The sequence below is a fragment of the Aythya ferina genome, assembly GCF_964211825.1.
Source record: "Aythya ferina genome assembly, chromosome: 10".
Lineage (NCBI taxonomy): Eukaryota > Metazoa > Chordata > Aves > Anseriformes > Anatidae > Aythya > Aythya ferina.
This window is the reverse complement of record NC_140306.1, coordinates 17271142-17296058: the sequence shown is the minus strand read 5'-3', so window position 1 is coordinate 17296058 and position 24917 is coordinate 17271142. Positions and strand designations below refer to the sequence as shown.

The 24917-nt window shown below is 38.4% G+C and overlaps 1 protein-coding gene across 1 annotated transcript; it reads left to right on the top strand.

Annotated features, from left to right (window-relative positions):
• The first annotated feature begins 910 nt into the window (after positions 1 to 910).
• Positions 911 to 24689, top strand: TAMM41 (TAM41 mitochondrial translocator assembly and maintenance homolog). The gene is made up of 8 exons (XM_084530403.1): positions 911 to 1157; positions 2265 to 2444; positions 4670 to 4762; positions 9981 to 10131; positions 12146 to 12291; positions 14519 to 14684; positions 16594 to 16656; positions 24565 to 24689. Exons 1-8 carry the CDS (start codon positions 927 to 929, stop codon positions 24639 to 24641), a joined length of 1107 nt encoding a protein of 368 aa, XP_084386529.1. The 5' UTR covers positions 911 to 926; the 3' UTR covers positions 24642 to 24689.
• Positions 24690 to 24917: the final 228 nt, after the last annotated feature.

Sequence of the window (24917 nt, the reverse complement as noted above, 5' to 3'; positions counted from 1 at the left end):
CTTCCAATCCCTAACATCGTGTGGTTCTGTGATAGTGTATTTTCTGTAATAATTACAGATGGTCTCATATATAACATTGCTTTTAAGCAGATGTATAATTCCAGTAACGTGTAAAGATCTAATCACATGTTTAAAGCCTCAGACTGGATGTTTAATGCCCCTCTTTTCTCATAACAGCATACAGCCTAAATGGGATGATTTGAAAGCCATAAAAACATGAAAGATAACATGTGATCCTAAAGAAGACAGATGGAAGAAAGAATAAAATGTTGAGGAAACAAGATAGGCTTCCATCTCATAAACAATTTTTATGTATTTAATACTGAGCTACATTTATTATATAGGAGTTGAAAATTAAAGCCGACAGGCTCGGCAGAGTACTTCATACACAAGGAGAGTGTGAGACAGTCGTGAGCACAAATGTGATGATTAAACGTCGTGGGCTTTCTGTTTTCACAGCATGGGAGAAGTGTGAAGGAGCATAAAGCTGACAAGAATTCCTGAGGGAAGCCTTGAATCAGCGGGAAACACGAAAAAAAAGGACAAGGGGAAAAGGAAAACAACCAAAGAAGGGGCACAAAATTGCGATTACTAAACAAAACCAACCAACCAACCATAAATAAATAGATAGATAAAAAAAAAAAACAGCAGTTGAAACAAAATGGGGGGGGGGGGGGGACTAAAAGCCCATCGTGTGGGGACTGCGACACCCTGCCAGCGGCGGGCAGGCACCCAGGGGCCGCTCGCTCCCTTCCCGCCCGCAGGCAGGGCCGGGGGGGCGCTGAGGGGGGCTCAGCCCCAAAGCACCGAAGGCCGCCGCGGGCCCCCCTGGCACCTCCGTGGGTGCCGTCCCGGGGCTCCGGGGCACTAAACCGGGTTTGAGCGGGATGGCGGCGGCGCCGGGCGGCAGAGGGCGCTGCGTGACGATGCCGCTGCCCCTTCCCGGCGCGGCCTCTCCTCCCTGCGCCGCCGCCGCCGCCTCAGCCGGCGGGCGGGGGAAGGCGGCCGAGGTGGCCGCCATGGCGCTGCCGGTGCTGTCGAGCTCGGGGGTGAAATTCCGGCGGGTCCTGGCGCACTTCCCCCAGGAGCTCAGCCTGGCCTTCGCCTACGGCTCCGGCGTCTTTCGGCAGGCGGGGCCCTCGGCCGGGCACAGCGAGGTGAGCGCGGCTCCCCCCCTCCACGCCCCTCGTAACCTCCCCGGGGGTGGCCGGGGGCTGCTGGGGCCGCTGCGGCTCGGGCACGGGGAGAGGCGGGGAGCGGAGCCGGCCCGCAGCCACCGGGAGCTGGTGGGCAGGGGGCGTCGGGGGCCGCAGGGAGCCGTGGGCCTGTGGCTGACAGTCCTCGAGGGCAGTTAGGTGTTCAGTTGCCCTTTTATCTCGTACCTGGGAACCCTGCTTCACAACTCAGCTTTGCATTTTTTTAGCTTTTACGTTTTGGTTTTAAGGAAGTGCCCAGGCTCGTTCGTGCTGTCTGCAGGATGCGGGGACCTGAGGCGAAGCGTGTTGTTACCCGGGGCTTCTGGGTGCTCACGTTTGGGGTCAAACCACTTGGGAACAGCTTGGGATCTCCCCGTGCCTGCATTTGACTTCTTAAAGCAGCTCCTGGGCTGCGTTGTGCATTCACACTGGCCTGTTAAGCATGCTCCACAATTGTGGCTTTAAGTGTTTCTTACTTCTAAAGCCTAAGGAATTTGAAGCACTATTACTCAAAATATTGGTTTATGGTAGGGATGAGTGGTGATTTTGCAGCTCCTCCGTGCAAAGGGATGTGTGGACAGTGTTCTTTGGGAGAACAGCGCGGCGCTGAATGTTACAAGTCTTTAGCCTGTGGATTGCTTTGTTGATAAAAGCGAGTACAGTAGAAGTGCAGTTTCTTGACTTATCTGCCCTCATCTCCCAGTTTGTGGCCTTGTATATTAGCAAAAGTACTCTTCATTAGCAGTTTCAGCTATTAGTAGAGCTGGGAAGTAGTGCTACTGAGACCTTGTCGTGCATTGCCGGTGTTACAGAAGGCTGAAGGTTGGCGGTGTAACTGGGAGGGCAAGGAAAATTTTGGACCATCACTGGTAGAGTGACCTGAAAAACATACAGCTCCATTGTAACCTTCAAGTTATGTCCAATGTTAAGCCTTGTGTGTTCGATCTTGTTTTTAATTAAGTGACCATTATTAGCTGGTAGCTAGCTTATTATGCAGGTATTGGATTAATGTGATTAACATTGTTTCCTTCCTGATCTGAAAACCAGTACTTTTTTCTGTATCCACAGAACAATATGCTGGACTTTGTGTTTGCAGTTGATGATTCTGTGACCTGGCATATGATGAACTTATTAAAGAACAAGAGTCATTATTCCTTCCTAAAAGTTTTTGGGCCAAAACAGATAAGTAATATACAGAGCTATGGAGCAGGGATTTACTACAACACTTTAGTGCCATGTAATGGTAGGGTAAGTATGAGTTTTAATAAGTTAAATGTTTGTGCATGAAATATTGAAATGATTAGCTTAAAGCAGATTTCTGTGCAGGAAGCACATCTGATAGACTGCAGTTGATGCTTAATTGGTGATATTTTCAATATTTAGGTCTCAAACTGTTTCACAAATATCATACTAATTAAAAAGCAGCTGTTCTAGCACTTTACAAACATGGATAATGTTTGAAATTCACAACTAAAGCACTTCAGAACCTGAATTTACATTCCTTATCACTTGCAGTTTTGCCAGTGGCCATATAGTAGTATATCACTGCTTTGTGTTGGGGGGGGGAGATGACGACACAACCTTCAATTCAGCAGTTGACCACATAGTAATAGCAAACTAAATCCTTTCTGTTTGTTTGACATAAAACAAACAAATAAACAAAAACCACAGGTGTTTAACATAGCAAGCTGTAATTGACATCTGTGTTGTTTAATGGTAAACATCTTTACCTGTGATGTTTGGGTGTAGTTAATCATTCCAGGCAAGTAATACTTGTCCAGCAAGGCCTACACCACAATTATGTGTAGACTGTGTTTCGAAAGAGGAGTGCAGAAAGGAGGCAGGGGAAGGAAGTGTGTATCTGTGTTTATTGGTACTGATTTAGAGTAATTTTTGCCATGTGGTAACAAACTGGACGTAACAGAAGCAAGTTCTGTTAAGAAAATTGGAAGTTACATGAAGGACAGTTGTGGGAAAAATGCCGTTTGTACAAACTGAAGTTTGTCAGAGCACGAAATTGCAGTAACGTTGGGTACATGTCAGAACTCCTCATATGAGGCTGGAGAGCTAGTTAAACAAAATTGCAAGTGTATAGTAATTTTTTTAAGGTATCTGGATGAGGCAAGAATTTGGAGTTTAAACTTTGTTCTCTTTACATCAAAAGGGGTATTGGATTTTATTTTAGGGATCAGTTACCTTTGTGATGCAATTTGGTTCTTCCTGGTTCTTTATTTGCCTATCTAATAACTAGTTATATCACAGTCTGTGGTCCTTTGTTATCCAGAATTTCTGGACTTGGCTGCCTTGCTTTGGTGATAATCTTTGGAAACTCAGGATGTACAAACTGGTAACTGTTAAGAGTTCATCTTACTTCTTCCATAATGTCAACTAAAAAATCACAAATTGTTTTCTAGCATCAAAGAGTTTCTAAGAATAATAATAAAAGCTTCCTGATACTTTTTCCCTTCCCCCAGTTACAGTATCCATAAATGTCTTTATAATTTATTTCAAATTGCTGACAAATTCTTCATTATTTTTCATATTTTCATAGGAAATCCTTCATATCTTTTTTTTTTTTTTTTCCATTATATCTCTTGAGAGATACTGTGGAGTGTTCTAACTACTGCATAGTTTTGCTGGTGTAAAACTAAGTGTAACTTAAATCTTTTAAAGAACAGATTCATTTTAATGTTCAAATTTCTTCAGGTCAGTCTCTATCTAGACTAGGTTACTTTGGGATTTGAAGAACATTTTCCTTCAGGAATTAATCCGGGAATGGTTTTATTGGAACTTCCTTTCCAGAAAGGATTTTAGAGGGTCCTTTGTGTCTTCCATTACACTTTTTTTTTTTTTCCAGCAGACTGCATGCAAATGTGACTTTTTTTTTTTTTTTTTTTTTTACTGCCTGTGTTTTGGTAGATGTCCATGCATTGGTTTTCTTTACAACTTACTTTACTTAAAAAATCTAGTTTGCTTTTGGAACTCCTTTATCTTGTTTTAGGCTATCAGTGTTGCTATTTGCTTTTTTTTTTTTTTTCTAGTAAGTAGTTGCATTGCTCCTTCTTCTTGTATTGTGTTCTTGCTTTCTTCCAATTATCCTGTCTTTTTTTATTTTTTTTAACCAAAAAAATACAAAAAGCCCCAAACCAAGCTTACTATGGAGCTGCGTCACTTAAGTGGCTCTTCTTTGTATGATGCTATTATCTAAGAGCAGTTCTCTAAGTGTTATCAAAGAGATGCTTTTATGGTAAAGGTGTATTAGAGAATAATTTTCAAATATTTGGGAGCAAAAGCTGATTAAGAAACAAGATGTAGACAGTAAAATGTTTTTAATTTTATGTGTGCAATATTGTATTGGAGGTGTATGTTCCTTAGAATTAAAGGCAGTTACAGAAAATAGTAAATTTCCTGTAATGAAAACAGTGCAGCGATACGATTGTTCAAAAACATTTATTTTCCTTTTTTTTCTCCAGATGATAAAATATGGTGTAATTAGCACTGATGCCCTGATTGATGATTTACTTCACTGGAAAACCCTCTATGTTGCTGGACGCCTACAAAAGCCGGTAACTATTAGTTATGTCTCTTGAAATGCAGGAAATTACAGGGATGCAAAATTACCACTTGTAGTTTTAACTTCAACTGTTCGTGATCTATGAGTCAGTACTGAAGGGATTGTCTGCCCTGATTTAGGGGTCTAGTCCTACTAGATGGATAATCTCTCAGAAAGAAAGTGAAATATAGACCTTACTAATATTCTGTGTTACATGGAAAAAAATAAAGTTAGGTATATTAACAATAGTTTTCTGCCTGTAGTAAATCTTAAGGAACTGGATTATGCTAACTCAGAGTGCCTTAAAAATTTAAATATTACATTTAACATTAATTTACACTTAAATAAAAAATAACAGGAGTCACCAAAATTTAATGCAGTTCATAGAATCATAGAATATCCTGATTTGGAAGGGACCACGAGGATCATTGAGTCCGACTCCTGGCTCTGCACAGGACCACCCCAAAATTAGACCCTGTGTCTGAGAGCGTTGTCCAAACACTGCTTGAACTCTAGCAGACTTGGGGCTATGACTGCTGCCCTGCAGAGCCTGTGCCAGTGCCTGACCACCCTCTGGGTGCAAAACCTTTCCCTGTCCCAGCTCCACGCTGTTCTCTCAGGTCCTGTCGCTGTCCCCAGAGAGCAGAGCTCAGCGCCTGCCCCTCTGCTCCCCTCGTGAGGGAGCTGCAGCCATGAGGCCCCCCCCTCAGCCTGCTCTGCTCCTGTCATGAGAAGACTCCCTCTAGAGCCTTCACCATCTTTGCTGCCCTCCTTTGGACACCGAATAATACTTACTTTTATTACCATTTCTTTTACTGTGGTGCCCCAAGAGTGATTGCCCAGCTCTAATTTGTCAGGATCTCTCTGCAAGGTATCACTATCCTCAATGTAGTCAGGAGCTCCTCCCAAGTTAGTGTCACCTGGAAACTTAAAGTTGAGTTAAATAATAGAAGCCTTTAAAGATGAAAGCTGCTTTGCTCTGCAGCTACCGTCTAGATCATTCTCTTGTTAAATATCTACAGTTAACTGAAACATGTAAAGAACATTGTTTTCTTTGCCAAAGGTGTCTGATTCAGTGTGCTTTCAGCAGATGGCAGCAGTGCCAAGTTAAATTTTCTTGGGGGGGGGGAGGAATGGGAAATAGGAGGTGACACAACTCTCTGCAAGTCATAGAGCAGAAGTTAATTATGCTCTTAATGAATAACTTAGGATGCAACTTTAAATAGGTTGTCAGAGCGCAACTGACTTTTCCTCATCTCCAGTGACTTATTGTGGCATTGTGCAGATTAGAACAGCTGCTGTCTTTATATGGAATAAAACTAAACACATTGAACAGCTGTTACATTTATAAAGAATAAAATTAAACGCATTGAGGAAAATTAACTGAAGGAGTTTCACTTCAACTATGAATACTGATTGTTTATTTTCAGCGTAACTACACTTGCTGCGGCTTTGATGTATTTTGGGGTTTCTCAGTACATATAAAATGGGCTTTATGTCTTCTGATTAAATTCAGTAGGAGTACATACTCGCACAATAAGTATAATTTGGTATTTTGCTTGGTTGCTAACAAGAGACAGATATATCTTCATGCATATACGCTTAATAGATAAAATAAGGAATTGGTACAAGTTATTTTCATAAAGCTCATAGGAATTTGCACTGGATAAAGGCTGTAGGATTTAAAATAGAAATTGACTGAAAGATTATGTGGTGGGTGTTTAAACTGTCTCTTCCTGTAGGGTCTGTAATATCACTATCTAGGATTTTACAATGTTACAGTGTGTTTGCAGACATTCCCCAAAATGTATTTAAATTTGTTTTTACAGGTTTCAAACATCTGCTCTTCCTGTTTTTGCATCTGATTTGATTGTTTTGATAAACATGCTGTAAGTGATAGTGGTAGAAAGATTTACTTCCTCCTTAAAAATGTACAATAAGCCTCTTTTGGAGAGGAGATCGGGTTGGGTTTGTTTTTGTATTTGCTATAATCTCTTACATGCCATTTGTGCCTAGTTCTGGACACAGTTGACTGAGGCCAGAATAATTTTGTTTTACAGTTTGGGAATTTTCTTCTCAGTCATGTAGACGAGAAAGAGCTCGGTGCCTTTCTGGTGTTCCATTACAAATCTGTCGCTCTGTGAGTAAAAGCTAGCCAAGCTATTCTAGTACATGAGATGAAACATTCTCTGCCTTAGGAATCTTGGTGTCATTTTTACTGGAGGTTTTGTTTCTGTTGTAGGCTGATTGCCTTGACCAAGTAATCTTTGCAGAATGTTTGGCTGAATAGATGGAGTTGCCATTTAGAAATGCTACTTTTTTTTTCCCAGGCTTCTTTGTTTGTGTTAAAAGTTTGTTGGCTTTTCATGCTAAATTAAATTTAAAACTCTGGTATACTAAATTCCTGTTTAACTGTATTGAAAATTTGAATAAACTTAGTTGTAATTTCTTCATAACTGACAGGTTCCCTGAAAAAAATGCTGATGTAACTAAAAAGTAAAACAAACAAGGACAAGTGAAACAGAACTGTGTTTTCAGAGGAAGATTTTTAAAAACACCTGAAGTGCTACTGAATTTTTGTTAACCATAGTGTTAGTGATAAAGGAGCTGTATTTTACTGTTGTCCTTCCAAAGCCATTAAGAGAAGTGTTTAATAAATTGAAGTGAGGTGAGGGCAGCGTATGAATAGTATATAGAAGTACTTTGTACTACTTAAAGGGGTGTTGGGAAATTTAGGTTTTTTGTGTTGCAAAAATTCCCACAAAGGAGTAACAGAGCAGTAGTTTGCAGAATTTCCCCATTGTCCAAATACTTTAAAACATTCTTCGAAAAACAATGGAAAAATCCTCTTACTGTGATGTTTAGCAGAGTGTAGGTGTAGCTAACTGGCAAACTGGAATAGCACTCTTGAAACCTCTCATTCTATGATGAGATTTTCTTCTTGTATTTTGTTTGTGTGTATCTTTCCGTGCAAATGCTCACAGTTTCTTAGGTATGAATTTTCTAGCAGAGAAAATAGAACACTTCTTTCTTAAAGCTGTTGCGTTGGTGAAGTGGGAATAATGCTTATCTATAAAACTGAATATATCCCTCACTGAAAATATTTAATAATTTAAAAGTCTTACTTGTAGTGTTAGATAAGTGAATTTCATGTATAGTGTAAAACCAGAATAAATGGGACTCTCTTCCTCTCATGTGGTGTGAATAGTTCTGATCTTAATTTCTCTGTATCGTGAAACAGTTTTCCTTAACTGTGGGCTTTTTACAAATTTACCCCCAACAATTGCACAATTTTCCTGTGTTTTCTAGCTCTCTGGTCTGTTTGAATTTTGTTCCTAAAGAGTATCGCTGTGGCAGTGCTTTATGCTTTTAAATATTGAAGCCTTGCATAGTGCTTCCCGTAGAGAAAAAAAACAAAAATCTGATGTATGTTAAGGAGTATTTTTAGCGAAGGAGATTACTCTTTTCACTAAAGCCAGCCTGTGGCCTTCCACAAGGAGGACTAGCACCACAGGCTTTGCTTTTCTGCCTGTCTTTATTGCTTTGTTGTAGCAACGATCTATGAAAGTGGATATAAGTGAATTAGTTGGAGATTTTAAATATTAGTTTGTCCTCATGACCAGATGCTATTGTTTATTGGATCGTATTTGAAAAAGTCAGTATGCATTCAGTAAACTTCCCTGTTTCTCAAGGAAATCAAATTTATTCAAGGCTTCCCAGGAGATGAATTTACAGTAGTTTAGTGTGTTTTATCATTGTCCTTCATTTTAACGCTAGGAAATACAAAGCAATTAAAAAAAAAACACCCTGGACCAATTCCAGACTGCTGTATAGACTTAATGTTAGGCAAAACCATGCATTAGTTCAGAAAGCCTGAGGTGAGCAACCTCTATACTGTTGAATTCACCACCACAGCAAAGTGAGATACTGTTCTAGTTTTACACTTTCAAAAACTTTGCCACAGGGAGAAATAAAGTTCTGAACATACTATCAGCCATCCCAGGCATTGCCTTGTTGATGTGCATTCAATAAGAAGAATTTTGTGTGGCAGCTATATCAGATTCTTAATTTTTCTTTTTTTCGTATTGAATCTGGATTCATTTTCTTAATCTGTTAATATTTACACCAAAAGAAAATATTTACTTGAAATGATACCTTAGCCTTTTCAGGTTATATTTTGGGGGCAGAACTTCAAGTTTTATTGCAAATCATTTGCATGTGGGCTTCTGGGGGAGAAAAAACAAATTGGGTACGTTTGTTCATAACTGCTGGTGGATTTGCATTTTCATATATTCTAGAGTAAACAAATATTAATAAGCTGCCCTTTATAAGAAAGACAGTATTGCCCAACCTGAATCCTTAAAAATGAAAGAAACTTACAACAGGAAGATACTCTTGGGGGAGTCAGTTTTGAAAGGGCACAGTCAGTCACCTTATAAATTGGGCTGACTTTATCTGTCTAATGTTCTATAGTAATATTTTTCTATGCTGACTTCTGACTGAAGATCTGCTTCTTATTACAGTATATTTCCATATCCTAGATTACTGGATTCTGTAGTTGGTCTTGAACAGTTTGAATGTTTCCTGAAGATAAACTTGTCTTTGTGGCATTTGGAATCATCCAACTTCAGTGATCCATTCACATGTATGTGAAGTTCCCATTGCAGTGACGTTCTCCTCATACAAAGTGCAAAATAAAACCCTACTTCTCCTAGGAGGAGAGCTAATGTCTAAGGAGCTGCTTCAACCATATGGTAGAGCACCAGCAAGGAGTCCTCTATTGGAAAAAAAGGTATAGGGAAGGTGAATAGGAAAACTTTGCTGTTTTTCTGGTATACCACTCTCTTTCAGTGTGACAGTGGTCTTTTTTCCTATTGCATAATACCATGTGAAATATTTTTTATTCGTTTAAACTTACTGTTTTGATTAATCCTAAATTCATGAGCATGAAAAAGGTGAATAGATCTTCAGAGAATAGTTGATGGCTGTTGCTTACAACAGTTCTGAATATGTTTGTAAAAACAGCCTTTTGTAGCAGACTATTAGATCCTAGAAAGAGTTCCCCTATCCCACTATGTAAACAGAAGATGACACTTAGGTCTTTTCTGTACAATAATAATAGGATCTAATTCAAATTTATTATTTTTCATGTTGGGTTGAGTAACATTTCTAGCTCCGTCTTCAGTAGCACTTTCCTGAAGTCTTGCTTCCAATTACTCTGATTTTTTCAGGTGAAAATACTGACACAGAATGAGAATGGCAAGCTGCAGGCTGCGCTTGTTAGCAATCTGAAGAGTGCAGTCACAGCAGCCTTTCTCATGTTACCAGAAAGTTTCTCTGAAGAAGACCTCTATATGCAGATTGCAGGACTCTCCTATTCTGGTTAGTATATGGTGTCTAAAGTCTCTGAGGAGAAAAGCTGTAGTTGGAGCTATTGTACCACATGTACGGTGTGCAAGTAGTCTGATACGTAGTAAATCAGATGTTCTTTTGGTTTGGACCTACACTTTTGCATGCTCCACTAGCTATATTTTACTGCTGGGTACATAACATTTTGGAAAGGCTGTGTGTATTCATTGAGGGATAGGTAGAGGTACGTAAGCAAAACTGTTCTTGATTTACAAGCACCTAGGTATGGATGATTGGTTGTGGTGAAATGAAGTGATATATAAAAACAAACCAAACCCCTTGTTCCAAATGAGTCTTTAAAACCACAATTAATTGTATGAAAATTATCATTAAAATAAAACTATGAAAATTAAGTATTACTCTTAAAACATTGACGTCTTTATTTAAATAATTAGGAACAAGTTTGCTTGGAATTGCATTTTACACACCACTTCCTTTGCTCATATAGAAATGCAAGCTTGGCCTTGCATTCCTTTTTAACAAACAAACAAACAACCCAAAACATACACTGCATTTATAAACTGCAGGTTAGTTCCACTGAGGAGTGTTACTATTCTTTACATAGTATTTCTCTGTTTGGTTTAGATTGCAATTTGCTCAGATTTTCCATAGCATTTTTTTTCTGAACCATTATCTCTTTGAGTGATGGTGAAGGGTTGCACAGCCCGTGTGTTTGCTACCTGCCTCATCTGAAACCTGTCCAGGAATGTCATTAGATTCTTAGTGGGCACCAGTGACCAAGATATTTTATGGGTATCCTTTGAAACAATGCTATTAACCAGAAAATTGGCAGATCGGTTAGCATGCTATGAGATGTTGAAATTGATTCTGCTGGGTGAATACAGCTAAAGCAATAACACTCCCAGGCAGGCATGCTCAAGGAAAGAGCTGTCAATGACATGTTTATAGATATTTTATTCTGCTGCCTTTTTGCTAAGTCTTAAACTTTTCAGGCAGGATTCTAGTAGAAAACACTGGTTTTTGAGTTACTCTAATCAGTCTCCTTGCAGTACATACCTGCTGAAAAGAGTTGTTCATGCTTTAATTTGGGAAATAATTTTTTTTGTTGCATTTTGAAAGCGGTGAGACAGTGTCTGGAAGTACTCTGGGAAGTTTTTATTAGTTTTGCTGGTTGGCATAAATTGAAATTAAGTAATGCTAGCAAGTTGCCACCTTGCAACAACATTTATCTCCTAACGGTGGGAAGTGTGACAATGAATTGATTCATGATTTTGGACAGCACTGAGCTTCTAACTCCTAGTTCGTAATTTTAGATGCTACCAGGGTGTAATACATAGCAGAGGTAGGTAAACAGTAATATAGGTTGTCTTTTCACTGACATTGGAACTTCTTATTAGAACATGTCACAAAGTATATCTTAAAAGGAAGTGTAAAGGTGAGTAGAGTAGCAGTGGTGTTGAAAGGAGTTGCTTTTCCAATCTAACAAAGTAGTTGTCTAAGAGAAAAAGGGACATTGTAATCTGACCATGGCTGCTACTAGCTGTATTTCAAGTGTTGCCCTTGAAGTGCAAAGATAATGCAGATTATTTTCTTTCAGAATTGGAAAAATGAAGGTTATTTGGTTTTGGATACCAAGTGTTGGGGCTGGTTACACTAATACTGTTTAGTAACCCATTGAAATTGATGAATGATTGGAAAGGATGTAATTGTGTTTCTGCTGCTTTGGAGGCTAAACTTGGAAGTTGGAATTTTTTGTTATGTAAGTGCAAATTTGGATGCATGGGTTGATGTTATAGCATAGCAGAGGCCACATCACCGTTCTGAAGTTTCTTTTCTGTGCTTGAAGTTATTTGGATGGTATTTTTTGTTTGTGAGAAGACAAATCTTATCGATTAGGTAGGCACTGATAGAATTGAAGAATAGTTTTAGATGACAGCTTTGTACTGTGTTCATTTCTGTTGTATTTTCCTTATTTGGGTTTTCAGTTTTGCCCTAATGAATTAACTGTTTTTCTTTTCTTGACTAGGTGATTTCAGAATGATCATAGGAGAAGACAGATCGAAAGTACAGAACATTGTGAAACCTAATGTTCCCTATTTTCAGAAGCTATACAGTAACATATTGCAGGACTGCCCTCAAGTGGTGTATAAGCACCATCTGGGAAGGCTAGAGGCAAGTGGTTTTCTTAAAAACATTATAAAAAAAAAAAAAAAAAGGGGGTGGGGGGGAATGCTTTATCACATTGACAGAAGGCGAGAATTATGCCACAGTAAGGCACGCAGTTGTAGTCACTATACCTGCTATTATGTTTCTATTGTTGAGTTAATTCTGCAATTGGGAAACTTGTTGTGAATACCAGTCTCTGCATATGTAGTAACTACTGTTCGTTTTCTTTGAGCATAGCCACAGGACTAGAGCACTAGCAAGGGAACAAGAGAAGAGCAGTTGAAAATGTGTGGTCTAATGATTACCATATGGAGACAGCAGTCTAGGAAGTGATGAATAAACACATGGTTTGTGTTAAAAAGATTAGGCTGTAACTTAGAGGTGCAACTTTCTGCAGTCAAAAAGTGTATTTTTTAAAAAAAAAGAAGACCCTCTTGTGCTAGTTGTGAATATCAGTTGAATAAAACCAACTGAAATTCTGGCATTATCTTTAAATACCCATACTCAAAAAAAATCTCTTCCTAATAGTCAGAAAACAGGTGTCCAGAATGACCACTGTCTTGAATTCCATCCTTGTGGCTTAAGGTATAAGTGAAACATGGCAATTAGGGGCGGGATGTCACAGTTGGGGGGGGGCTGTTTGTAATTTTTTTCTTGTAGTATGCACATCTTTGTGCTAATATTCAGCTGTGATATGCATTTCAACATTAAGTTACAAATAACATGAGTTGTCTCATGGATATGAGTTCTCTGTCCTCAGGGTCAACTTGGTAAGCATCTCACTAATGCCTCCTTTTAGGATGTGTCTGTAAGAAACTGAAGGAAGCTGTTAGAGATACAAGCAAGTTTGAGTATAGTAAACATTTCTACTGCAGCTCTTTGGAGTACTGCAAAGGCAAATCTATATTATGCTGCAGCTGTCTCCATGTTTTCTTAACAATGTACTTTTGAATGCTTTAACAGAAATATTTAAATGAATTTTGAAAAGAACTAATGCTGCTTCCTCCAAGAAAATGACTAGTTAGAATACTATTCCCTGTTACATTACCTTGGAACAAAATCTGGTATCATACTAGAAATATATTGTTAGATAATACATCTGTTTGGAATTCTGTACTAGTTATTGAGGCTGTGGATGAAATGCCATCCTTTTACTGTTGTATTGAGTATATACTGTTGTATGGTTTATTCTTCATGTTTTGTGGTGGTTATTTGCCATTATTCCCCAGACTGAAATGGATAACTTCTATCTGGAACGCTGCTTAACAGAGAATAGAAACCACCCTCTCCAAGGACACATCTTCAGAATTACAGAGAAAAATCTTTTTTAGAAGATTCCTTAAAAACAATTGAAGTCAGACACTAGTTCTTATAGTTCTGTGTCAGGCATGGATTCCTCCCACATAATGTTAAAAGCCTGTGCATTGTTGACTCCCTCTGTAGTCAGTGGGTGATTCATCTGGATATCATTTTCTTCCAATTGACTAGAGGGAGTACAGGACAACTAAACTCCTGACCGATGCCTCCAAGAAATGTGTAAAAAGATGTGTGGGAGTACTCAGACTCTTAATGTTTTCCCCCCATTTTGGAGAGCCCTTTCCCGTTAAACATTTTTCAATATTTGTGCTTACGTTTTGTATCAACGTGTACAGGCCTGCATGTTGGTATCATTGTATTCAAAACAGGGTCACTGAATTTCTGATTTAGATTGGAAAATGTGAAATGAATGTTTCCTTCAAATTACTCAAACCAGATGTGGTTTGTGTTTAAAGAAGAGAAAATGTTTTTCAAAGTAAACTGTGTGTGTGTGTTTGGTTTGATTATATTCAGCAGAAGAAACAGAGCTAAGTGGTCTTTTGGGAACATTTTCTCTCATTTTCATGTTCTTATGTTCCAGAGGAAATTGGATAGAGCAGAAATGGTACAGTTTAAATGAGAAGTTTCTTGCAGGGGCAGTAAGATTCTGTTTATACTTTAGGCTTCCCTTGGATGGAAGTTAACGTCTTTCCATTGAGTTATTCTTCCAGTTTAGAACTGGGACACTGCGTTTGCCAGCACATGGAGAGTTTTCATTAGCATTGTCAATAACTTACATGTGAAATTGATAGAGTTCTCTGAGGTATTTATCACAGGCCAAAGATAGCCAGAAGACTTTCATGATTTCTTTGAATAGAAATTACTTTGTTAATGCTGAATTTTTGTTTTTACTGTCTTATTTTTTAATAACGTTCAGATTGATAAAAGCCCAGAAGGTCAATTCACACAACTCATGGCTTTGCCAAAGAATCTGCAACAAAAGATAACTTCTCTGGTAGACCCTCCTGGAAAAAACAGAGATGTGGAAGAAATTTTACTGCAAGTTGCCCATGACCCTGATTGTGGATTAGTGGTGCATCAAGGTAGGCCTGTCTGTAATCCCTTTAAGACATGATAGATATAAAGATTTATGGTATATGTTCTTCTAATTCAGAAGGATGATTTAGCCAGAAGGAATAAGACAATAAGAAGTTAATCTTGTAATAAGTTTTTAAAAGCATATTCTACTGTTTGTTTGCAAACAAGGTCCCTGAAATAATGGAAAATACCTTTCTATATCAGTAGAAATGCTAAGAGTTTTATTTTGTATCTTGACAGAAATAGTCTCTGACCTACTTAGACTATCTAACTGCGGTATGCTTCAGGATTTCATTGGCTGGCATAACTTCATTTAAATATTAAGCTGTATATTCTCCCAGTCACACAATGTGGTGCTGTATTTTCTAGCTTGCTGGCATTACCCTTTGCAATTAATAGTTCGTCCAGATATCTGGTGCTCTGGCAGAGAACTGAAGCTTTGAGGAAAAAGATTGAGGTGCTTCTCATCATCACAGGTAGCTTCTCTGAGACAAGGTTGTTGTACAAGCAAGTTAAAGCTTATTCTGCAGACATAACTGTTCTGTTATTCTGCAGATAAATGAAAATGTTTAGTACTTGAACAGTCCTTTGTACTTTGATACATCTTAGATCCAGGCAGCGATTTTGCAAGTTCTTTGAGCATCGATGTGTGGATGCCTGAGAGCCGCAAGACAGGAGCCAACTGCAGAGGGAGCTCTTGCACTGATTTCTCTTTTGGGGTGGGGGGGTGGGAGGAGAAAGAGTCTCAGCTCTCTTCTCCATTGACAGTCTAGGACGCATTGCACCTGGCCATCTAGGATGTCCAGCTTCTTTTATGTCAGTCTGTCAGCTCTTGTGCTACTGGGGATGTACTGCAACAGTAGTGTGATAATAGCCGAATCTGGGAGCAGGCTGTGAGTTTTACAACTCTGTTGTCCACCCTGAGCTACTTATTCTGCTAGTTGTACTTATGTGGATATTACAGGCATGGCTGATACTATGGTTTGTGGACAGGAATGCAACACTTAAATGTCAAAACATTTGATAGATCCAGTCTTCTCCAGCCAAGCAGTTTATACTCTCAGAAGGACAAATCAAAACCTCTCTTTCAGTTTTGTTGCCAAAGGAATTTTCTCATTCAAGCATTTGGATAAAGAGCAGAGAAAACCATTTGGTAATCTTACCAGACTAAGCTGAGTACTCAAGTTGAATTACAGTTTCCCTAGATGTTTTACTAGCTCAGCATGACTTGTTCCCCCATCCCAAAAATAAATAAATAAAATTTATGCATGTGGAATATTGTATTCCTCTTACTTGTTCATGGGTATCCTTAGGTTTTGCTCTTTACAGAAGTGCCTTTGAAAGAAGGTTTTAGAAATAATATTGTACTCTATGTTCTGGTTAATGCAGAAAAATAACTTTTAGTTTGGAAGACTAACTCTGGGACTGCCTTCCTTCATTTTTAAGTATTTAATAATGTACAGTACTTTTGTTCTGCACATATCAGTAGGCTTTTATGCATTAGCGCAAATATAAATTCTTAAAGCTTTTATTTTCTTGCAAGTATCATTTTATACGCTATTCCATTTACACCTAAAGACCTCTGTAGAATGGAAACTGAATGTGCTGCAGTGTGAAGTGGCAAACGAGTGTTGTCTCTAAAAGTCGATCGTTTAAAAAGCTAGTCAGATGCTGTACAATATAAACATATCTACTTGACAAGAGAAGTGCAAAATCCCAATTTCATACTGACGTAAACAATGAGTATAATTTGTTCTGATCTAGACAGTGCTTAGATGGAACATAACTCTGGAACATAATTATGAATCCTTTGACTGATCATTTTAGAGAAATAGTGTGAATGCTAGATGAATGAATTGCATCATACACAGAACTTCTGAGATGGATAACATCTGTATGCTTTTCTATCTGCAGGCATTTCAGGAATTGTGAGATCTTCTAGTATAGTGCAAAGTGCTAAAACCATACTAACAGCTGGTAAGTATGTGTGTGGCTTCTATCCATGTAGGCTTTCTGATTTTACAAAGTAAAATTTTTAGGGCCCCAAGATTGCCTTGCTTGAGAGTTTAAAGAATAAACTTTTTGGGTGCCTAATGACAATATTGGAAGTTTATGGAAATAAGAAATAGATATTTCTGCTTTCAGTAACTATTGAGAAATTGTAAAATGTCAAAAGGAATTGGAGTCTACATGACTTCAATAACAATAAAAAATAATAAAAAAGGACAAACCAAAACAACAAAAATCTTTGACTTCACTTTCCTTTTATATTTATCTGATGTGCACTGCTTCTGCTCTTCTTTTATTTTAAAAAAATAATCATAATTCCCTCTGACCTTCTACATGTGGTTGGATCCCTAAATGATAAATACATTGTACTCATGTTATGTAGACTGTCAGGTTAGCTCATTATAAAATAGGGGTTGAGTGTACAGTGAGAAGAGTTTGACAGGATCTGAAGTTTCTGTCTGAGTTCAGAAGACGTGTGTGTTCAGATACCCTCTGTACTCCAAGCTAAACATACATACTTTGTGAGTATTGGATATTACTGTAACTCTCATAGTTCAGAAGGAATTACTTTAGAAGGAGAGTCAAGTGTTAAAAGTCAGTGTGAGAGAAGATGTAGAAGGCAAAAAAGGACTTGCTTTGTAGAAGCATGGGAAAATGAGGGACATTTTTCAGCTACCAAAACCCTCCTAACTGAACAAAAGTTACTGCCAATTACATAGCTGAAGCTTCATCCTGTCTTTCTGAGTTCTGGAATAAATCTAGTTTTAAGATGCTCTGTTTTTTACATTTAAGAAGCTGAATGAACTGCACCTCAATTCAAAAGAAAGGCTTAGAACCTGAGTCTTCATTACCTTAAAAACAGACAAACTCATGATCTCATTTTAATTCCTGCAAAATAAAAAAAAATCTTGAGGCTTGCATGAAGTTGCTCATATTCTAGTCTGACCTCATTCATACCTATGCTATATTTTCCACGAAGCAATTATATACAAGCAATGTCGTTACTAGTTTTAAAAGCAGCTTTTATACATTCTTACTAAGTGATCTTTATCCAGATTTCTGCAGTTGCTGTTCGCTTCCAAAGTTGGTTGCACTGATATCTCCTTGTAAGAAGCACAAGTTGCAGTGTTCAGGACCATTAGTGGTTTGCTGGGTAAAGTAAGCAGGAACAGTTGTACTTCTTGTGAATCTGTTAATAGTCCAGTTCTATTATGGGAAAGAAGTATAACAAAATTATTGCCCAGCTTTGTACTTGGAGGAGCAGAAGGACATACCTCAATTTGTAAAAGCAAACTTTTGTTGTGTGAGCTAGATGTACCACATATATGACTTCCTAATGCAAGTTTTCCAACTAAATAAGTGAAGCATTATTTTTAGGATTTGTTGCCAAAATTACCTGCTAATGGTTAAGACTTGTGTTGCAACATGAGGCTTTTAGAAATATCAGCTTGTAACCAGTCTGTTTCTGAATCCATAGAGAATAGATTTTGTAGAGCAAAATAATTGGAGGGGAGGGGTGTGAAGAGGTGTCACCGTGTGTGAATTCAGTGCTTGTGAAAGCCAGCAGCCTGGCTGAGCCATGGAGCAGAGCTGCTTATATGTAACTGCAGGAATGTGAATAAAAGCGGTTAAGATCTGTCAAATTGTTTATGCTCTCCATCTGTCTAAATCGTGATAGACAGAAAATCACCTCTGGGAACTGTTAGCTCCTTTTATGTGTCATTCAGTAAATCGCTTGCAGCCTGTATTATTACTAGGACTTCTGGGGGGTCCTAATGCATGTTTTTAACAGGATTTGTCATTTTTTACCATATTTTCTGTTTTGTGCACCTGAAATGCCTCCTCTTCACTTTTGTCTTAACTGCTTTTTCCTTTATGTAGTGGCTTTCTTTTCTTTTTTTTTTTTTTTTTTTTTTCTTCAGAATAAAATTTAGTTGTCTTCTAACCAGCTAGTTACATAGAATAAATGTAAATAACAAACGTGTATTTTCTGCCAATGCATCTTTGCAGTTTGATTCAGGTCAAGCAAAGCTTGATCCTTTGCTTTGAACACAAGACAAATTTGAGAGAGGTTTGGTGGAGCTTCATTTTTTTACTCTTAGCATGATTTTGTTTGTTTTAACTGTATTAATGCAGTTCTGCCAGAACCTGGCTGAATCTGTTAGGAACTGAATTCAGGATTGGTCTCTTCAGGTTACGCAAAGACTACGTGCTGAGGGAGATGAGTTAGATTTGAAAAAAAGCCCAGTTCTGGCATTTCCTAGCTCCTGAACATTGTTTAATGAATGTAGAGGTAGCCTTCCTGAGCGCTGCTGTGCAGACCAGCCTGGCTGGAGTTGGGGTGTCCTGATCCCCTGCTTAGCATCAATCAGAAGCGTCTGTAACGCGTGCAGCCTGCAGGGTGGCCTTACCAGAACATTGTCAGTTGCATATACTGAAGATGGACAGAAGCAGTAGTTATGTAAATAAAGCCCTAAATTCTAGTGCATGTTAATGAAGAAATGAAATGTAACTGACCAAGTTTCTGATGTCACTTTTTCATGTTGAGGGTTTTTATGATCTTCAGTGATTTTTTCCCCAGGAATTCAGGTTTCCATTTGTTTGGGCTTAGTTAGCCTAGAGGTAGAAGCTTTTTGGGTGTTTTTTTTTTTTTTTTTTTTTTTTTTTTTTTTAAATATTTCTCTTCAGACTTTCCTGATCGAGCTTATCTGAAGTCTTGCTGTATCTTCAAATGAAGATCTCTCAGTCGCGGTTTCTTAATTTGAAACACGTGTCGCTAGGGGGCAGGCGTTAATGCTCTTCACGTTGCTGTGCCCTTTGGGGCTTTTATCAGCTACCACTCATGTAGGTGCACACTATACGCAGACAAAACAGCGTGGATTCTATGTAGAAAGTATTTATTTAACTCATGGAAGAAGTGTGTATCATAGGAAGGTGTTCAGCTATTAAATTTGATCTCTAGGGGTGCTGCATTTCTTCATTCTTTGACCAAGTCTCCTCTAATATTCTGTGCGCCTGAGAACTATTTGTTTTGTGAAAATTGTGAAAAATTGATTGTGAAATCAGCTTTTTCCATTAAATAAGTTCTGCCTATTTTCTTCTTTCCGTTCCTGGTAACTATATAAGTACTTTTGTCCTGTGTGTATACATGTGAACGAATTAATTTTCAATCTGTGGCCATCTTTTTTTTTTTTTTAATGTTTAGAGGGACACAAAATTGTCTCCTTAACTGATTCTTTTATCTTAAAAACATAAGAAAAATATGCTTGATTTCTGGTCTGTAACATAGTAGTCCAATGTAAAGCATGTGCCTAAATTAAATGTTAAATTGGGAATAGTTGTTACTGAGATGGCACGCTGTGTATTAATGTTGTTGGCAAAGAGCACAGGCAAAATAAAGAATTTCAACCCATTTAGGAGAACTCTTTTCATCTTTCTCTGCCCATTTGGTTTTAGAGTTGAGCTCAGGCTCTATGTTTTTGTTTGTTGTTAAATGCCCTATTTAGTTTTTGAAAGTGTGCCTGTACATTTCTTTTTTTGAGTCTGTGGTAAGCATGCCTCTCTGTTTCCCATTAGAGATGGCACAATCGTTTGATTTATTTTCCCACATACCCAGAGTCTGCATGGTCTTTGGGAACTGACTCTGAAGTTCTTCTGTTTTGCTGTGAAGGAGATGTTGATACTTTAGCTTAAATTTCGTTATATCTTACTAAAGGAACACTGTAAGCCTTGAAAGTGTCTAAAAACCAAAATATTAGGAATGTATCATCAGTTGAAGCGATTGTTCATCTTTTAACACAAACGCTTTTAGCTGCTCTGAATAACATTTGTTTCCTTACAGTTGGGATGTTAGGATACTGTGTCTTCATGGAAATACTTTCTTTAAATTATAAGGAGCGGCATTATATAAAATACTCTGTAGATTTGTAGTAACTTCTCTCTTCTTCAGCTGCCTGAACAAAACAAATACTGCATTAAACTGTAATGCACTGCAAATGTGTAAAACATTTGCACGTCTGTGCATGATATACTAACAATATATAAATATTTGCATCCACTGTATAGCATGACAGCTCTTCAGCAGTGAAGAAAATAAAGAATACTGCATCCAGATATATCTAGAGGGAAACTTTGGGGGACCTGTAAGATAGTGCTATATTATAGCCAAATTACTAACATTTCTAATGAAAGGAACATGGGACTTTTAAGCAAAAACAGATACAACTGATGTTTACACTGAAGTTTTGTGGTCTTGATTCCATGTGCTTTGGGTCTTTGTTCTCTATCATATAGTGGAAAAATCTAAAGGGGAGTTGGAACCACCAAGCCATAGATTCATAGCTAAAGTAGAAAGACATTTTCATGTGGTCCAACTGCTTTGGATTCTGAGACTGAGCCATAATTACAACCATTAACTTTTACTACAGATGTGACTCATCACCCTGAGGGCTGCTTTAAGAAACCAGCTGTATGTATAAACCTGTATTTTGCTTTGTAGCATGATGTGCTGGGGCAGAAATGTAAGCATCTTATTACATAAGATGCTAGGTTCAAGGCTGTAGTGGGTGGAGTTCGACAGAGTTCTCCCTGCAGGGGGAAAATATGGAGAAAAATCTCTTAATGTCGAGCTGCTGCAAGAGGCAGAGTAGGTTGGCAAGCTGATGGAACAAGCTGACTCGCAGGCTGCAGTGCCAGCACAGTTAATTACAGTCGTGCAGGGCTGTAGCAGCTGTGTTACTGTTGCTTTGCCACATGCTATATATATTGTGCTTCCACAGGTACACTGACTTCATTGAAATGGCAGAACCTCGATTCTGGCACTGCAACTGCAGTATTCGAGGGGCTGTATCCTGGAAGTACAGTACCTAGGAGATTGGACAGTAACTGTCAAAGCTATGCAGTTACATAGTTTTAACTTTTGAGATGAGAACCATTTACTTCATTTATGTGCTATGCCTAAGCTCGGTCTGGCCTTGTTCTGCGGCTGGAATTTGTATACTGCATGTAATTTGAATGCAGATGTGAGAGGTGCTCTGGAACTTACACGATTATTTACTTGTTATTTGAGATGCTGCAAAAGGATAACATCGTGACTTCATTAGTGTGCTTGCTTTTAGTTAAAAAACAAAAACAAAAAAAAGACTATTAAATATAGGAAAGTTTAACCTTACATATGGGATGCACATGATTCTGTAAGTTGAAAATATATCTATGAAGGATGCCTTGCAAAAGCTAAAGTTGAGTTTATTTAAATTGCAACTAGATAAACTAGATACACAGGTACAAATGATTAAATACAACGTATATGTTATGGTTTGTTATGAAAGGTTTTTTAAACAGTTGTTCATAAGTATAGCATGTGCATTTCCACATTACTGCATGCTTATTTGATTTTTGTGACTCTAGACTACTAATAATGAAAGCATCTTTCACTTAAGACTGTTTATCTTTATTTGGTTTATTTTCTAAGGTCTCTTTAAATTCAAACATTGTCATATCAATTTTTCCCTCAAAAGTGTAATGCGATAGCTAAACTTGAGTCTAATTTGTTCCAGAAGATCTTTCCTTGTGTTCTGGTGTGTCATACTGTGGGATTTTTGCTACACTGCTTCTGTGGGCTTTAGTCAGTCCTTTCAGGTAACCTGTGTGCTGCTTAATAAACATAAGAAAAACTAGTAAGTAGAGTGTACTGGGAATAGGCTTTCCATCTGTGCGTATAAGCATCGAGACCAAAGAGCAGCATGAAAAACTTCCATTTTCAGTTTTGAATTTTTAAGTGTTTACACTTGGTAGTAATCCGGAAAGTCACTGTGTGGTGGTGGGGATTTTTGGAGGGTATTTTTAATTTAAAAAAAATGGCAAAAGCTGGAAGGAGGAAAGCTCCACTGGCTAGGAGCTCAGAACCCTGCTGAAATGCCAAGATGAACAACATCTTAATTTTTCAAATACCGGATGACTAAACCCAGTAAAATGTTGTCTTTTTTTTTTTTTTTTTTTTTGCTGTTGTTGTTTACAGTAGGTCTGTAGGAGAAGGCTCATGTCTGATAGAAATTCAGGATCTGTCTAACTAAGGATGTGCTTTACAAATTATGTGGGAGTCATCCTCAATCCTGTCTGTCTAAAACTTGTAAAAGCTTGGAGGCAATGGCTGCTGCAAAATCCTTCTGTATCCTTGTGAAAACGGAGAAATGCCTGCCTGCATTGTAGGCCTGGTGTAATGGCAGGGTGCGGTGCCACAGTGCTCTACTTGTGGGCTGCTGTGGGATGATGCCAGCATATCACAGCTACTCCAGCTTAACACGAGGTTTATTATAAGCCAGCACTAGGCAAGTAACTCCGAAGCAAAATTATTCTAGATAACATCCTCGTGAGAAGGTATTCATACCGGTGTCCACAGTGTACTTCTGACACTGGCAGTGTTGCCAAATCGTGGCATCTGTCATCATCTCAGTGTTATTTTTGCTTCTTTCATTTTACCAGGCTTCGCCTGGTACGGTACATGCCTTATTAACCTGGTTCTCCATACCCATCATCATTTCAGTGTTACTTCTTTTTACCTAAGGACACAGATGTCATTTCGTTGTGCAAGTTGAGGAGTTTTGATCTCTTGCAGACGCACTTGTTCCCTCAGTTATGAAATGGTAGCTGCCATTAGTTCGGATGAGGCAATAACAAAATACACAAGGAGGTTATAATGTACTTCACAACTTGTTGAAACCAGAATAGATTTCTACCCTAAGAGTCAGCGGCATGTTTCCTATGAAAAAATGATACTCTTTTTTGCTTCTAATTTGCAAGCTTTTTAATAGCAATGCTGTGGGTCTATTTCTCCTTAGGGGTTGAAACTGCCTTGGGGAAACTTCTGGTGGTGTGCAGTGTTAGATTATGTTAATTCAAAATGGGCATCAGTGTGATGCTTTGAAATTGCTGCGGTGTGGTTATACTTCACAACTTTACAACAAGGCAACCAGGTGCCTCTTAAGCTTGGAGCACAACATCAGGCAAGGCTAACTAAAATCTGCTTAGAAGAAGTTGGGATTTGGAAGCATAAAACTTGTCTACAAGTTGTGTGTAGTTTGCTTGTCTTGCTTGAGCAAACTCTTCTTTTGTCCTGGCTATATTCTGGTCTCTCTCGCTCTCTTTCTTCCCCATTGTCCCTCCAGTAAAACTTTACCCAAACATGCGCAGCCAATCTGCATGACCTGGTGGGCTTCAGCCGGTGGGCTTCAGCCTCTGGAGAGGACTTGCTTCAGTGACTAAATTCCTCATACAGATGTGGCCTGCTCATTAACCTGAATGCATAACGGCCTGGAGTCCTCTAAATAGTTCTGGCTGTGTGTCCTGCTGTATAATACAGGCTACCAGGTTGCTGGGGTCCATTGCCAGGCCAGAATATGTTCCTACGCAGCTGGGCATGCCAATAATGGATTAGGGAGGGCTTGAAAAGGACAGTGTGTTGGTTTGGGGAGCATCTGCAGCAGGCACAAATGGTGTAAAAGCCTTTGTATATGTAGCATTTTAAGAACAGTGATAGATGTTACAAGTTTCCATCGCTACTAGTTAGGAGTTGCATTATGCATTCCTACAGATGCTGTGCCTTTGCTGCTCTCTGTACGTGTTTGTGTGCAGTGTTGTCAGGTCTTCAGAATGATCCTGTTCTCTTTTGCTTGCTTTGATACCATTTAAAGTGGTTTTGTGTCATTATTTACTGTGTTATGACTGTGACAAGGTTATTGCATGTCTACATGACATATTAGGTTATTGTCATTCTTCCAGGAAAAGATTTTACTTCATGTAGAAGCAATCTATTATTTGAGTTGGTCTTCCAAAATTTTGATGATTTCTTGTAATTGTGTTTTGTTTTTTTTCTTCTAGGAGCAAAAAAATCTGTGATTTACAGTGTAAAGAAATTGTATAAAATGACAAAGGGATGGTTAAAGAAGACATCTTGAGTCTTGACACACTGTGTGTGGGTAAATAAATGGTACTTTTTCTCCAAATATTTTTCTGGTGTTGCTTTGCCTACTTAAGAAGGTGAAAGTGCATTTAAGAAGTCAGTTCTAATAATTCCGTGTCCGTTTTTACTACTGCCATAGAAATTTTTGTTACTGGGGAAGGTGTGATGGAAATAGGGCAAAAGAATTATGTAAATACTGAAATTAGTTTTTCTGTACATGTAAATCAGATTTTCAAAGAATTTTCAGGAACCTTGAATTTAAACAATCTAT